This window comes from Salvelinus fontinalis, chromosome 7 (genome assembly GCF_029448725.1).
Source record: "Salvelinus fontinalis isolate EN_2023a chromosome 7, ASM2944872v1, whole genome shotgun sequence".
NCBI lineage: Eukaryota > Metazoa > Chordata > Actinopteri > Salmoniformes > Salmonidae > Salvelinus > Salvelinus fontinalis.
Window position 1 is genome coordinate 30,028,976 of NC_074671.1, and position 14,102 is coordinate 30,043,077.

General features: G+C 44.1%; 1 protein-coding gene across 11 annotated transcripts; it reads right to left on the reverse strand.

Moving 5' to 3' along the window:
• Positions 1-9: 9 nt before the first annotated feature.
• Positions 10-11,734, reverse strand: LOC129859368 (uncharacterized). 11 transcript variants are annotated; one of them, XM_055929073.1, is made up of 12 exons: positions 10,195-11,728; positions 8,967-9,023; positions 8,603-8,855; positions 7,507-8,187; positions 7,194-7,379; positions 4,843-5,130; positions 4,625-4,710; positions 4,388-4,494; positions 3,975-4,118; positions 3,556-3,678; positions 2,608-2,877; positions 10-1,084 (listed from the first exon to the last, which is right to left on the reverse strand). In XM_055929073.1, the coding sequence occupies exons 3-12, from the start codon at positions 8,755-8,757 to the stop codon at positions 869-871; spliced, it is 2,256 nt and encodes a 751-aa protein (XP_055785048.1). In that variant the 5' UTR covers positions 8,758-8,855; positions 8,967-9,023; positions 10,195-11,728; the 3' UTR covers positions 10-868. The 11 variants fall into 11 exon arrangements, with proteins under 11 accessions (XP_055785048.1, XP_055785047.1, XP_055785052.1 ...); XM_055929072.1 differs by having other exon boundaries at positions 8,937-9,023; XM_055929077.1 differs by having other exon boundaries at positions 10,183-11,728.
• Positions 11,735-14,102: the final 2,368 nt, after the last annotated feature.

Genomic DNA, 14,102 nt, shown 5'->3' on the forward strand with positions numbered 1-14,102 from the left:
TAGTGAGAATTTATTTTGAAAATATTGATTTTATTTCCTTTAAAAACTCTGCAATCATACTGCACAAATTCAACACTGTAGAAAAGTGTTTACCCAAGTGGTATAATCAGTGTTAGCCTTTTTTTCAACCTTTTCTTCCAAAATGGTCTCCAGGCAGCAACCAATGTTCACCCATATTGTGCATAAATGACTTAAGGCAACATGTAGAACCCAACTCAGAGGCTGCTGGTTTGACAATGAACCAGGAAGCTGTTGCCAGTATCTGGATTTTGCAACAACATTGGCACAATGCATTTTCTCCAAGACCACCTTGGTTAAAGTCAGCATGTTATATTTTGAAATAATACCACACCTTTACTCGAGCGTATGGCAGCAAGCAGAGACCTGGCATGCCACTGATGCAGGGACAAATGATCAAACAAACTCCTCCCTTCTGTACTCCAGTAATGCAGTTACTGCTAACCTTACCAGTGCCTTAAAATTGTGTATTTCACGAGTTACATAAAATAAATCTTCTAAATTTAAGTACCAATAACTAACTGGTAGCTAAAATTGATTCAAGGTCATGGTTTCAGTGTCAAACAATGCTAAAATGTGCTGTGAGGAATCAACCTCTGCATACTGTAGCCTACTCTGCTCTCACCCTTTATGGGTGTTTTAGTACCCATTTACACCTGCTATTAAAAAAAATGCATCCCATCATCAGTTCTAGTCAGATTCCAAAAGCTCTTTTTCCAACAGGTGTAAATGGGGCCATAATGTCAATAGGCAGGAATATGTTCAGTGTTCACCCAGTCAACATGAGTGCTTTCTGTTCTGCCTGCCATGAGCAGCTTCTTCAGTGGCAAATCAGGGACTTTGAGTCCAATCAGCTTGCATTGAGGTCTTCTGGGACCTGGAGTCCATTGGGCTGGCCCACTGGGACATTGTAGTGCCGGTCATCCTCTGTGACCAGACATACACAGGGCCAGTCTTCCTTATGGTCGTCGGGAAAATAGGTGACAAACTCCTCTGTGTGTGCCATGTACAGCCTGTAGACTTGGATGGTGCACTGCAAGGCATACCCCAGCAGAAACATCTCCACCTACACTCAGGAACCAATGAGATAGGGAGTTGACGCTTTATACTTAGAACATCATTATGGTATTGAGAGTTAGTGGGAGTATTGGATCCATTGTCTGAGGACTCTGAAAATTAAGTTCTGTACAAGCCTCTTAAGTACTAGGGCTCGAATATTGGTTTATTCGGATCAGTTGAACGCTATAGCGCGAGTTAAATCAAAGTCATTTCCGATTGAGCCGACATATTGCAGCACTTAACGTGAATGCAGTCTCCGAACGCGGGAACATTGCCTTAAATTCTATTGCGCTATAGCTCGGAATTGAATCGAGCCCATACTATGTTATACATTCTTCCCTGAGACACTGCTCTGTCATTGATACTAAGCTTCAAATCCAAACTCGAATGTTAATCTCTGGCCTGCTCTGACCTTCCCAAGAGTCACTGAACAATCCAGAAAGACCCTGAGGCTTAGGCTGAACTGCTGTTGAGGACATAAGAACAGATGGTACAGTGCAAGTGTGTGCATGTTAGACTTCAAGGTTTGGTTTGTGGGAAAACTAAAACACACCCATCCTATTGTATCCTCTTGTTTTGCTCAACACGGATTATGACTACCGGTTAAATGGTACCTCTACTATGGGTTTGGATGGGAAAAGTCCAGCTAAAATACCAAAAAGGTCCTGGTTTACCACCATTTAACTGCCAGGAAAGGCTGCAGTGTTGGGGAAAATATATTTTACCAAGCTACCCTTAAAGGAAAATTCCACCCCAAAACTATTTTGGTATTTGTTTTGATAGTCCCAAAATGTTTTGCTTGTCAGCAATCAAAGTTTCAAGAGATGCAACTTTCAAAATACAGAAATCTGATCCGTACGATGATGCAAAACGGGGCATCATACGGGTCAGATCTCTATGTTGAAACTTTGATTGCTGACAAGCAAAACATTTTGGGACTCCAACATTGGACTAATGAAACAAATACCATTTCTCTATGAATTTGGTCAGGTCGCCCAAAAAAGGTACATATTGCAGCTTAAAATATATTTATATAGTTACTTTAAAAAAGTACTTTGTGAAAAATGATAGCATGAAAATCTGAAATGTCAGAGTACAAGTTGCGAGAACAGAATTCTCAGATTAGTCTATTAAACAAAAAAAACTGTTTCAAGAGAATTAGGCAGGTCTGACGATGAAAAAGAGAACGTCAACTTCATCCAGAGTTTTTCTTTTTGCAAAAAAAAGTGTGTAGTTCCAGTAGTTAGCTACACCTCTACATGGCAAGAGGGTCCTTAACTACTGAAAAAAAAAAACATTTTTATTTAGGTCAACTACCACCAAGCTATTGAAAAATATAGTTAAATGACTAGTTGAACTACATTTAGTTCACTACCCCAACACTGAAAGACGTTTAATTGATGCCTATGAAAACTCCATTAGAGACAGTGTTTGGGCGTATGTATATCTAGAAGTATTAATGCATGTTCATTTGAACAAGGGAGGGGACCATGTTTGTGTGTTACGTCTCCACAGCAACCTGCTGCTCACCTGCTCCAGCCCCCCGCTGAATCCCACTTGGCTCAGGTGGTTGGACAGGAAGCTGCGTGGGCAGTCGGAAGAGTCGCGTGCGTAGAGAAGCCAGCAGAAGACGGGCACGTCTCCTCCCTCTTGCATGGTGGTGTGGAGCTCCACGGCCCGGCCCAGCATGAGGAGCTTCAGGGCTTCCAGCAGGCCCAGCTCCTCCTCCCCTCCCTGGAACACACGCTCACACAGACACAGTCTCTCCTCCGCACTGGAGCAGCCCACCGCCTCCTGCCACTGGGCACAACAACACACACGCCACATACTGTCAACATCACCGTGGCTGGAAATCATATACTGCATGTATATTGAATTATTGCTCTTTTCTCAACCACAATTCACACACAGTCAACATTTTAATGGCTGGATGTCATACTGCTCTTATCTTGCAATTCATGACTTCAGTGTCAGTCAGTTGTCACCATAATATGAAGGTGACAGTATACACAATTTTCCCATTAGTTGGTGATATTAGGGTACAGCTACCAACCATCTAACGACAGAGGGAGAAGTCTTTGAAGTCTAATCAAGAACAGAATCCTCCAGAGGTGGAATAGGCTGTTTGATGCCAGCCAGAGGTCTCACGTTGCGATACAGTCTACTTTCCACAGATATGTATTAAACTGTTTCCTGAAGACTGAGGATCAATCTGTCCTGTCTCCTCCTGTTTAATACCAGGCTGCTTCAATAAAACACAACAATCCACAAGGGAGGGTGCAGTCAGTGCAGTATACCACAAACTACTCTAAAACTGCCATTAAAACCCTCTCCCATGTGGTCATAATTACAACCATAAGGTTTGGGAATCAGCTACGTCTCCATTGAAAGTCTGAGAAAAGACATTGGTGTTTCTGTCTTAAATACAGTACAACGTGTACAGTACATAGGGCTGGGTAAGGAAGGCATGGGCGGTACCCTGTTCTGGAGGAGTTCCATGTAGCGTTTGAGCTGTTGGGCGGCGTCTTCGCTTTCCTCACTCGGTCTGCACTCTGAGGGGAACATCCACTGGCCAATCAGGCCCTCCAGCTCCTCCAGCCACTGTGGAGAAGAAACAGGGGTGTATTCATTATGCACCAAACAGAAGAAAACTGATTAAAATGGGGAGGGACATCCTTGAACTTGTCTAATAGGAAATTTTTGATTTCCATTGCAAAATGTTTAGCTACGGTGCACACTAATGAATGCGACCAAGATACAACAGATTATAACGGCAAGCCATACTGACCATCAGGCAGCTAATGTCCATGGTACTGGGGTCGTAGGTATAGACAGTATGAGGGCTAATATACAAGTTTAATAGTGTACACAGCATTAGTTATGCAAGCATGGTGTACCGTGGAAATGTGTTCGTCCTGCAGCCATACAGGCAGCTGGGTGCTGGTGGAGAGCACCTGGAACAGAGTGGCTCGGAGGGCACAGTAGTTATCTCCTCTCACCCGTCTCAGGCTCCCAAACCTCTGAGACAACTCAGTGTAACCCTGGGACCAGACAGGAAGAGCAAACTAGTATGACTCATCTTGTAAGAATGTCCTAAATATTCATCTTAAAATGGGACAATCTGGTATTTGAACAACAACAACGCAGTCGCTCCTCTGCTCCGCAACAAAAACAGCAGTGGTGGGGCGGTCAGTGGCGCCGTTTCACCCTACTCCGGATTCCATCTTTACAAAAGGTCCATAAATGAAGGAACCAATCCCATATTTCCTTTTTAAAATATAAGATCATAGTAACCGGCTAATCAACTGACCTTTCTAATAAGGGTACTTTTGGCAGTGTATCCCTTCCACTCTCTCTCACTGTAGGACGTAATATCCACCATTGGCTCCAGACTGCATCGGTCCTCAACCTTTGGAACTGAGATAGGGAGAGAAGAGAAAAATTGAGAAAGAGAATACTAAATATTGAATCAAAATATGTGTGGGTATACCATTAAAGGAGACACTGGTGTTCTGGGAAAAAAGGAAATGATCTGAAAGTGACTGACGTGTGATTTCAAACAGTGGCTCCGGTCCTACATGTTTGACTGGCCCCTGGGGGAGCTCTTCAGCTCCTCGATACAGGTCTTCCTCGCTAAAAAGCGGATGATAGTTAATGATGTTATTATTAACATGTCAAATAATAGAAGATAATTTTGCTTCAATTATGTGACATTGACACTGATCTGCAGTCAGTTCTAAGGTACAAAGGGAGATATTGACAAACCTAACTCCCAGATCCTCCCCAGCAGGACCATCTTCTTCCCTCACTTGTAACACCTCCACATCAGCTGAGGTGCTGGGCCCCTGATGGCCCTCTCTTTTTTGGACCTCCTCCCCTCCCGTCTCATCCCCTGTCATGGCCCCTGCAGCAGCACTCTCCATCTCCTCATCCTCCTGTTCCTTTGTTTCTGGCACTTCTTCCTCTGCTCCTTCATCTAAGAGGCCTTTCAAAGATGGGACTTCAACCAATCCACCCTGGATACCTTCCTTCGCTTGTTCACAGGAGTTTTGACTGGAGAGAGAAGTCGATAAAGCCATTCTATGAATTGCATGCGTTTGCACTTCACGTAATACAGGCAGGCATCACACTCTACATTTCATGAGAAGAGCATCGCTACTGTCATGGTCTTATGTTCTTACACCACATTCCTCTTGTACAGTCTGGCCTCAGGCGAGGCACAATGTTAGTGCCATTCTAATGTTCAACTGTAGAAGACGACACTTTGATCTACCTTTTGAGGAATCATCTAAACTCAGCAACAAAACGAAACAGCCCTTTTTCAGGACCCCGTCTTTCAAAGACCATTCGTAAAAATCAAAATAACTTCACAGATCTTCATTGTAAAAGGGTTTAAACACTGTATGCTTGTTCAATAAACCATAAACAATTAATGAACATGCACCTGTGGAACGGTCGTTAAGACACTAACAGCTTACAGACGGTAGGCAATTAAGGTCACAGTTATGAAAACTTAGGCCTCTTTATACTGTCCTTTCTACTGACTCTGGAAAAACACCAAAAGAAAGATGCCCAGGGTCGCTGCTCATCTGTGTGAACATGCCTTAGGCATGCTGCAAGAAGGCATGAGGACTGCAGATGGGGCCAGGGCAATAAATTGCGATGTCCATACTGTGAGACGCCTAAGACAGCGCTACAGGGAGACAGGACAGACAGCTGATCGTCCTCGCAGTGGCAGACCACGTGTAACAAACACCTGCACAGGATCGGTACATCCGAACATCACACCTGTGGGACAGGTACAGGATGGCAACAACAACTGCCCGAATTATACCAACAGGCTTGTAGGCCTGTTGCAAGGCAGGTCCTCACCAGACATCACTGGCAACAATGCCGCCTCTGTGCACAAACCCACAGTCGCTGGACCAGACAGGACGAGTCGCGATTTTGTCTCACCAGGGGTGATGGTCGGATTCACGTTTATCGTCGAAGGAATGAGCGTTACACCGAGGCCTGTACTCTGGAGCGGGATCAATTTGGAGGTGGAGGGTCCGTCATGGTCTGGGGCGGTATGTCATAGCATCATCAGACTGAGTTTGTCGTCATTGCAGGCAATCTCAACGCTGTGAGTTACAGGGAAGACATCCTCCTCCCTCATGTGGTACCCTTCCTGCAGGCTCATCCTGACGTGACCCTCCAGCATGACAATGCCACCAGCCATACTGTTCGTTCTGTGCGTGATTTCATTCAAGACAGGAATGTCAGTGTTCTGCCATGGCCAGCGAAGAGCCCGGATCGCAATCCCATTTAGCACGTCTGGGACTTGTTGGATCGGAGGGTGAGGGCTAGGGCCATTCCCCCCAGAAATGTCCAGGAACTTGCAGGTGCCTTGGCGGAAGAGTGGGGTAACATCTCACAGCAAGAACTGGCAAATCTGGTGCAGTCCATGAGGAGGAGATGCACTGCAGTACTTAATGCAGCTGGTGGCCACACCAGATACTGACTGTTACTTTTGATTTTGACCCCCTCCCCCCTTATTCAATTTTTTAGTCGCATGTCTGTGGAATTTGTTCAGTTTATGTCTCAGTTGTTGAATCTTGTTATGTTCAAACAAATATTTACACGTTAAGTTTGCTGAAAATAAACGCAGTGAGAGGAGTGAGAGGACATTTCTTTTTTTGCTGAGTTTATGTTCACAGCAGGAAACAGTATGGAACATAGATCAAATTACACTCAAAATAACACTGAGACGCCAAAGGTGTAGAGACTTGAAAGGCCTTTCCAGGAGAACAGTAATGTGGACCACTCAGAGTAATTCATTCCTATCACTCAAACTCATTTCACTATTAATCATGGTCATTTTTTGCTTAACTTTTAGGAAATTAAGGACTGCATTCTTTTCATATTACATCATAGAGATAGATGGTTGAAAGCACACCTGCACAATTCCGTTGTGTGATATTCTTTTTATGGTCTTTGGATGCCCCCTAATGGTGGCAAAGGAAATTACAACCCAAAATATATTTTTTACACAGTTTATATCATTCAGTTTATTTCAACAAGTTGTGATAAGTTGATAAGTTGTACATTTCCATTGTAAATATGAGTCTACTCACCTCTTCCTGGTCCCAGAAGGACTCAATCTCACTGGTTCCTTCACTAGTTCAGTGAGGTTTTGGGGAACCAGACCATTCTGTGTAGCTCCTGTTAAAGCTGGAGAAGCCTCAGGATCCTGTGGACTGTCATTCAGGTGCGCTACAGAGCTCCTATTTGCTTTACCATCAACCCCCTTCATCACAGTGCTATACACGAGGGGACAGGGAGGAAAGATGTATGTAATGCACACTGTGAATACACAAAGAGTCACCCAGAAATCCCAATGGTTTGAACTGAAGCTACAGCCGTTTTAGCCATAGACATTTAACTTACATAGTGGGAGATGGAGATGAGGGCAGGTGAGGGACACTGTCGGTAGATGCTGCCTTCTCACAGGCCTCTGGTGGGGTGAGCTGGGAGTCTGGGAGAGATGTGACCACCACAGTGCCAAGACAACACTTCTCTGGCTCCGCATTGTGGAGGGGTATTGTTGAATCCTCATCCACAGTTTCAGAGGTAATGGATTCTACTGGTATCTCAGCTTTGAGGGCAAAGGCTTCAGGGCATTTGTCCTTAGCATCAGGTGTAATTGTTATATTATCTGAGTGTTCATTCTGGACCACGGTGAAGGTCTGCTCAGCAAGTACAGCTACATCTATCTCAGCCGGGACCTTCTCTGCATCTCCTCCTCCTTGCGCATCTTCCTTATGGGGACCCTGGGGAGGATCTGAAGTGCATATCTGAGCTTCTACATTTGTGCTCTCTGTGGCTGTATCCTCAATGCTTTTGTCCAGTGCTGTAAGGATGGAGTTTTCTATGAGTCCAGTGCCTGTGTTGGGAGACGGCTCCTCAGCCTGTCTGTCTGTCTGGAGGAGTCCATTCTTCTCTATAGTCTGGGGCTGGGCAATGTCTTCCTTTCCATTGGTTTTGGGAGGGACACCACGCCACACTTGCACAGTCACAACAGCCACCTCTTTGTCTTTCTTTTCCTCTGCATCGTCTCCTCCCATTTTCCTGCGATAAATCATCCACGGAAACAAAACTAACATGTTTCAAAATACATGTACTACCAGGCAAAACTATGGAAGATTACAAGTGCTTCATGTGTTTGCCAATGGTTTGACTTGTTAATTCAATTGGTGTGTTCCCACTGGGCACAGACGTCAGTTCAACGTCCAGTTTTGATTTACATTTGGTTGAGTTGTCAACTAACTATTTAGGTTACAAGTTGGGTGAAATAGAATACAAAATGTCCTTATGTTGATGATATTTTGCAAATCCAATCAGTTTTCCACATTGTTTATGGGGGTTGAAATGACCTGGAAACAATGTTGATTCAACCAGTTTTTGTACAGTGGGTTTTGATTGCAGTCCAATCAATGACTGATTTAATTAGGTAACCAACGGCAGTGTTGAGTCATAATCTTACCTCACTTCAGAATCTTCCTTGGAACCATTGTGGAATCCAGAGACCTCTCCACATTCTGATGAGGATTCTGGAACCTTGACACCCCCATGAAGTAACCCACTTATTTCCTCCACATTGTCACAGGGACTAGCAGCAGGACAACACCAGTTTCCCATTCCCACTTAGACAACGCACACCCTCTGCCTCTCGAAAGTAGGTCTTGGGTAAAATGGTGTAACGTTACTCTGAAATCCACAGGGTCTTGGTTCCTACCCTGGTGAATTGGAGGATCTTATTCAGAAATATATATTTTAGGTCCATTACAAACTGTTCAGAGCATTTGTAAAAACCTGACCTAAAACTCTATAGGACAGAGAGAGGATACCAATTCCATGCTGTGAGAGCCCAGGCCATACTGTAGCGTCAGGATTTATTGTTGGTCCTATGAGCAAAAGAGAACATACAGCAGAGGAAGCTGGTGAGATGGGCTATAGGAGGACGGGCTCACTGAAATGGAATATATGGAACGTTATTGAACACCTCAAACATATGGAAACCACATGTTTTACTCCGCTCCATTAACACTATTCCAGCCCTTACGATAAGCCCGTCCTCCTTTAGCTCCTCCCACCAGCCTCCACTGACATGCAGTGAAATTCAACATCAGAATCCTATTTATTTCACCCTTGTATGAAGTAGCCTATATCTTTATACTGATTGGAATATATGTATACTGACTAAAATTACATGAGGAGCAATGGCATGCAAATCACTTTTTAAAAGGAGTAAAAAAAATAAAAATACTAAAAAAAGGCGCATGCGCTATTAGGACTCGTCTCCGCAGGCGGCTGTGGGAGAGAAGATAAACGGTCGGTGCAAATTTTGGATCCTTGGGTGGTCCATACCCCCCCCCCCCCCCCTTACCATTTTAAACTTCCACTTCAATCGAGTAGGGCCGTCCCAAGGATCCCGTATAGCAAACACCGAAGAGCAATAGCGGCACCTCACCTTGATGTTGCTTGTTTACCACCATACGGTGCTGCGATTACCCTTCGGTTTCGATTCATTTTCAGAAAAGACACAACATACTGTATCATTCACGGCTGGGCTGTCATAGACGCTCCTCGAAACGTGAGAATGTTGTTTAGCCAATTCTACTGACTGGCGTGATCAACGCTTGTGCCACCCCGTCCGATGCACGGAAGTGCAATAAATAAACGTGGAGGGTGTGTCTTCCAACAGCAAGAAATGTGTAGTGTGGCGAGCCATTAGATTTAATGACAAATATTGTGACGTAGATTATTGGAAAACGTTTCATATAATTTGTTGTGAGAACGCTAGGATAAGGGTTATCTGTTATTCCTTCCAACATTGTAGCACAGCTAAGCTTGCAAGCTAATAATAACAGTTTGCTACAATGTTACAAGCAGCATGCGCTCGAGACAAAACAGCTGCATACGCAGGAAGTTTAGCGCACGACAGTTTCATAATATGGTCTGAAACTCTTGACAGCTCAGGTCTGAAAAATGTGATTCTTGGCCAACATACACACAGCATAATGCTAAGGATATATACATGAACGACGCACATTCGACACTCACATGTCTACTTACTTTCAACACTGACTGCTGCTGTACACGGTTCCAAAATATAGTTTTACAGTTGTCCCACTTGTTGTGAAATACAGCCACCAGTTGATAATCGTCGTTCTGCTGGAATGGGGGGGTGTTTGACAGTTCAACATATACAACAAAGATGTTTGATATATGAAGATGTCATACTCAGCATTTTACCATTGAAAAAAAAGGTCACAGTTCCGGTCTGCTTAAGGTGCAATATGCAGAAATCGCTCCGCCTTTTCCTGGTTGCTAAAATTCAAATAGTTCGCCTAATTTCATGTGACAAAAAAACAGTCATTGCGTAGAGAATCATTGTACCATTTAAACCGCTGTGAAATATATTATCCATAACCCAAAATATTGTATTTTTAGTGGTTTGAAGCTGGTGTACAAAACCGAAAGTAAAAGCAAAAACGATACTTTTTTCCAACCTTTATTTAACTAGGCAAGTCAGTTAAGAACAAATTCTTATTCACAACGGCCTACACCGGCCAAACCCGGACAACGCTGGGCCAATTGAGTGCCGCCCTATGGGACTCCCAATCACGGCCGGTTGTGATACAGCCTGGAATCGAACCAGGGTGTCTGTAGTGACGCCTCTAGCACTGAGATGCAGTGCCGTAGACTGCTCCACTCGGGAGCCCAACTTCAGAAGGGGGTGCATAGAAATAGCTCACATAGAACCTCTACCTCTTCTTAGACTTGCTTTCAATGAGAATGACAGATGTATAATTCTATGTGAATTTGGTTGGGTCTAACATTTGACAAAAGCTGGATCCCTTCTAGCCATGACCCTTGTTAATCAATGACTGTATGAGTGGAGACTGGTGGTAGGAGCTATAGGAGGATGGGCTCATTGTAATTGCTGAATTGGAATAAATGGAACGTTATCAAACACAAGATCATTTGCTCATGATCACGACATAACACAAGTTGTTTTGTCGAAATCACGAGATAGTAAAAAGTATCATGCATCATTAATTAATTTGTTCAAATGCATGTTAAAGCACCACTTCAAGGAGCCCTGTGATCTCGTGGGGCATTTAAGCACTGAACGATGCCTGACAGGCAGCTCTGTCTCCCAGGCTGCGCTCCCCCCAAGACCTCAGCCAATCGCATGCAAGAAACAACACAGCATAATTGTCTACTCTTGTGAGCTAGCTCCCCAACAAGCTCTTTAGCTCAAGGTAAGGGACATTTATCTTGCTAACGTTCTAATATATTAACTGGTAATGAGCTCCAAACACAAATGAGAGCATTATGTTAGTATGAAACGTAGCAAACAATAAAAATGTATGCGCTGATCCACCGCTGCCACCTCAGCCGTACTGTCAATCTATAATCAATACGTCCACTCTTATTTATAGAGTTTATCTAGTGATCTTGACAAAACAACTTTTGTTGTCTTCTAAGGAAGTCTAGAGGTTTTGCTCACCTAAGGTAGAGTATCTCATGATAAGCTGTAGACCACATTATTTACAAAGAGAGTTTATCTATATTCTTTATAGCTGTCTATTTACCACCACAAACCGATGCTGGCACTAAGACCGCACTCAAGCAGCTGTATATGGCCATAAGCAAACAGAAAAACGCTCATCCAGAGGTGGCGCTCCTAGTGTCCGTGGACTTTAATGCAGGGAAACTTAAATCCGTTTGACCTCATTTCTACCAGCATGTTAAATGTGCAACCAGGAGGAAAAATCTCTAGACCACCTTTAACTCCACATACAGAGACGCGTAGAAAGCTCTCCCTCGCCCTCCATTTGGCAAATCTGACCATAATTCTATCCTCCTTATTCTTGCTTTCAAGCCAAAACTAAACCAGGAAGCACCAGTGACTCAGTCAATAAAAAAGTGGTCAGATGAAGCAGATGCTGAGCTACAGGAATGTTTTTCTAGCACAGACTGGAATATGTTCCGTGATTCTTCTGATGGCATTGAGGAGTACACCACATCAGTCACTGGCTTCCTTAATAAGTTCATCAATGATGTCATCCCCACAGTGACCGTATGTACATACCCCAACCAGAAGCCATGGATTACAGGCAACACCCGCACTGAGCTAAAGGGTAGAGCTGCCGCTTTCAAGGAGTGGGACTCTAACCCTGAAGCTTATAAGAAATCCCGTTATGCCCTCTGACGATCACGCTCTCCGTAGCCAATGTGAGTAAGACCTTTAAACAGGTCAATATTCACAAGGCCACAGGGCCAGACAGATTACCAGGACGTGTACTCCGAGCATGCGCTGACAAACTGGCAAGTGTCTTCACTGACATTTTCAACCTGTCCCTGACTGAGTCTGTAATACCAACATGTTTCATGCAGATCACCATAGTCCCTGTGCCCAAGAACACTTACATTTTTGATTTTTATTTCACCTTTATTTAACCAGGTAAGCTAGTTGAGAACAAGTTCTCATTTACAACTGCGACCTGGCCAAGATAAAGCAAAGCAGTGCGACACAAACAACAACACAGAGTTACACATGGAATAAAAACGCGTACAGTCAATAACACAATAGAAAAAAAGAAAGTCTATATACAGTGTGTGCAAATGGCGTGAGGAGGTAAGGCAATAAATAGGCCATAGTAGCGAAGTAATTACGATTTAGCAGATTAACACTGGAGTGATAGATGAGCAGATGATGATGTGCAAGTAGTGATAATGGTGTGCAAAAGAGCAGAAAAGTAAATAAAAACAATATGGAGATGAGGTAGGTAGATTGGGTGGGCTTTTTACAGATGAACTATGTACAGCTGCACCGATCGGGTAGCTGCTCAGATAGCTGATGTTTAAAGTTAGTGAGGGAAATGTAAGTCTCCAGCTTCAGCAATTTTTGCAATTTGTTCCAGTCACTGGCATCAGAGAACTGGAAGGTGGCCAAAGGAGGTACTGGCTTTGGAGACGACCAGTGAGATATACCTGCTGGAGCACGTGCTACGGGTGGGTGTTGTTATCGTGACCAGTGAGCTGACACAAGGCAGAGCTTTACCTAGCATAGACTTATAGATGACCTGGAGCCAGTGGGTATGGCGACGAATATGTAGCGAGGGCCAGCCGACTAGAGCGTACAGGTCGCAGTGGTGGGTGGTATAAGGGGCTTTGGTAACAAAACGGATGGCACTGTGATAGACTGCATCCAGTTAGCTGAGTAGAGTATTGGAAGCTATTTTTTAGATGACATCTCCGAAGTCGAGGATCGGTAGGATAGTCAGTTTTACAAGGGTAAGTTTGGCGGTGTGAGTGGAGGCTTTGTTGCGAAATAGAAATTAAATTCTAGATTTGATTTTGGATTGGAGATGTTTGATATGAGTCTGGAAGGAGAGTTTACAGTCTAGCCAGACACCTAGGTATTTGTAGTTGTCCACATATTCTAAGTCAGAACCGTCCAGAGTAGTGATGCAGGTTGGGTGGGTGGGTGCGGGCAGCGAACGGTTGAAAAGCATGCATTAGGTTTTACTAGTGTTTAAGAGCAGTTGGAGGCCACGGAAGGAGTGTTGTATGACATTGAAGCTCGTTTGGAGGTTATTTAACACAGTGTCCAAAGAAGGGCCAGATGTATACAGAATGGTGTCGTCTGCGTAGAGGTGAATCAGGGAATCACCCGCAGCAAGAGCGACATCGTTGATATATACAGAGAAAATAGTCGGCCCGAGAATTGAACCCTGGGGTACCCCCATAGAGACTGCCAGAGGTCCGGACAACAGGCCCTCCGATTTGACATACTGAACTCTGTCTGAGAAGTAGTTGGTGAAACAGGCGAGGCAGTCATTTGAGAAACCAAGGCTATTGAGTCTGCCGATAAGAATACGGTGATTGACAGAGTCGAAAGCCTTGGCCAGGTCGATGAAGACGGCTGCACAGTACTGTTTTTTATCGATGGTGGTTATGATATCATTTAG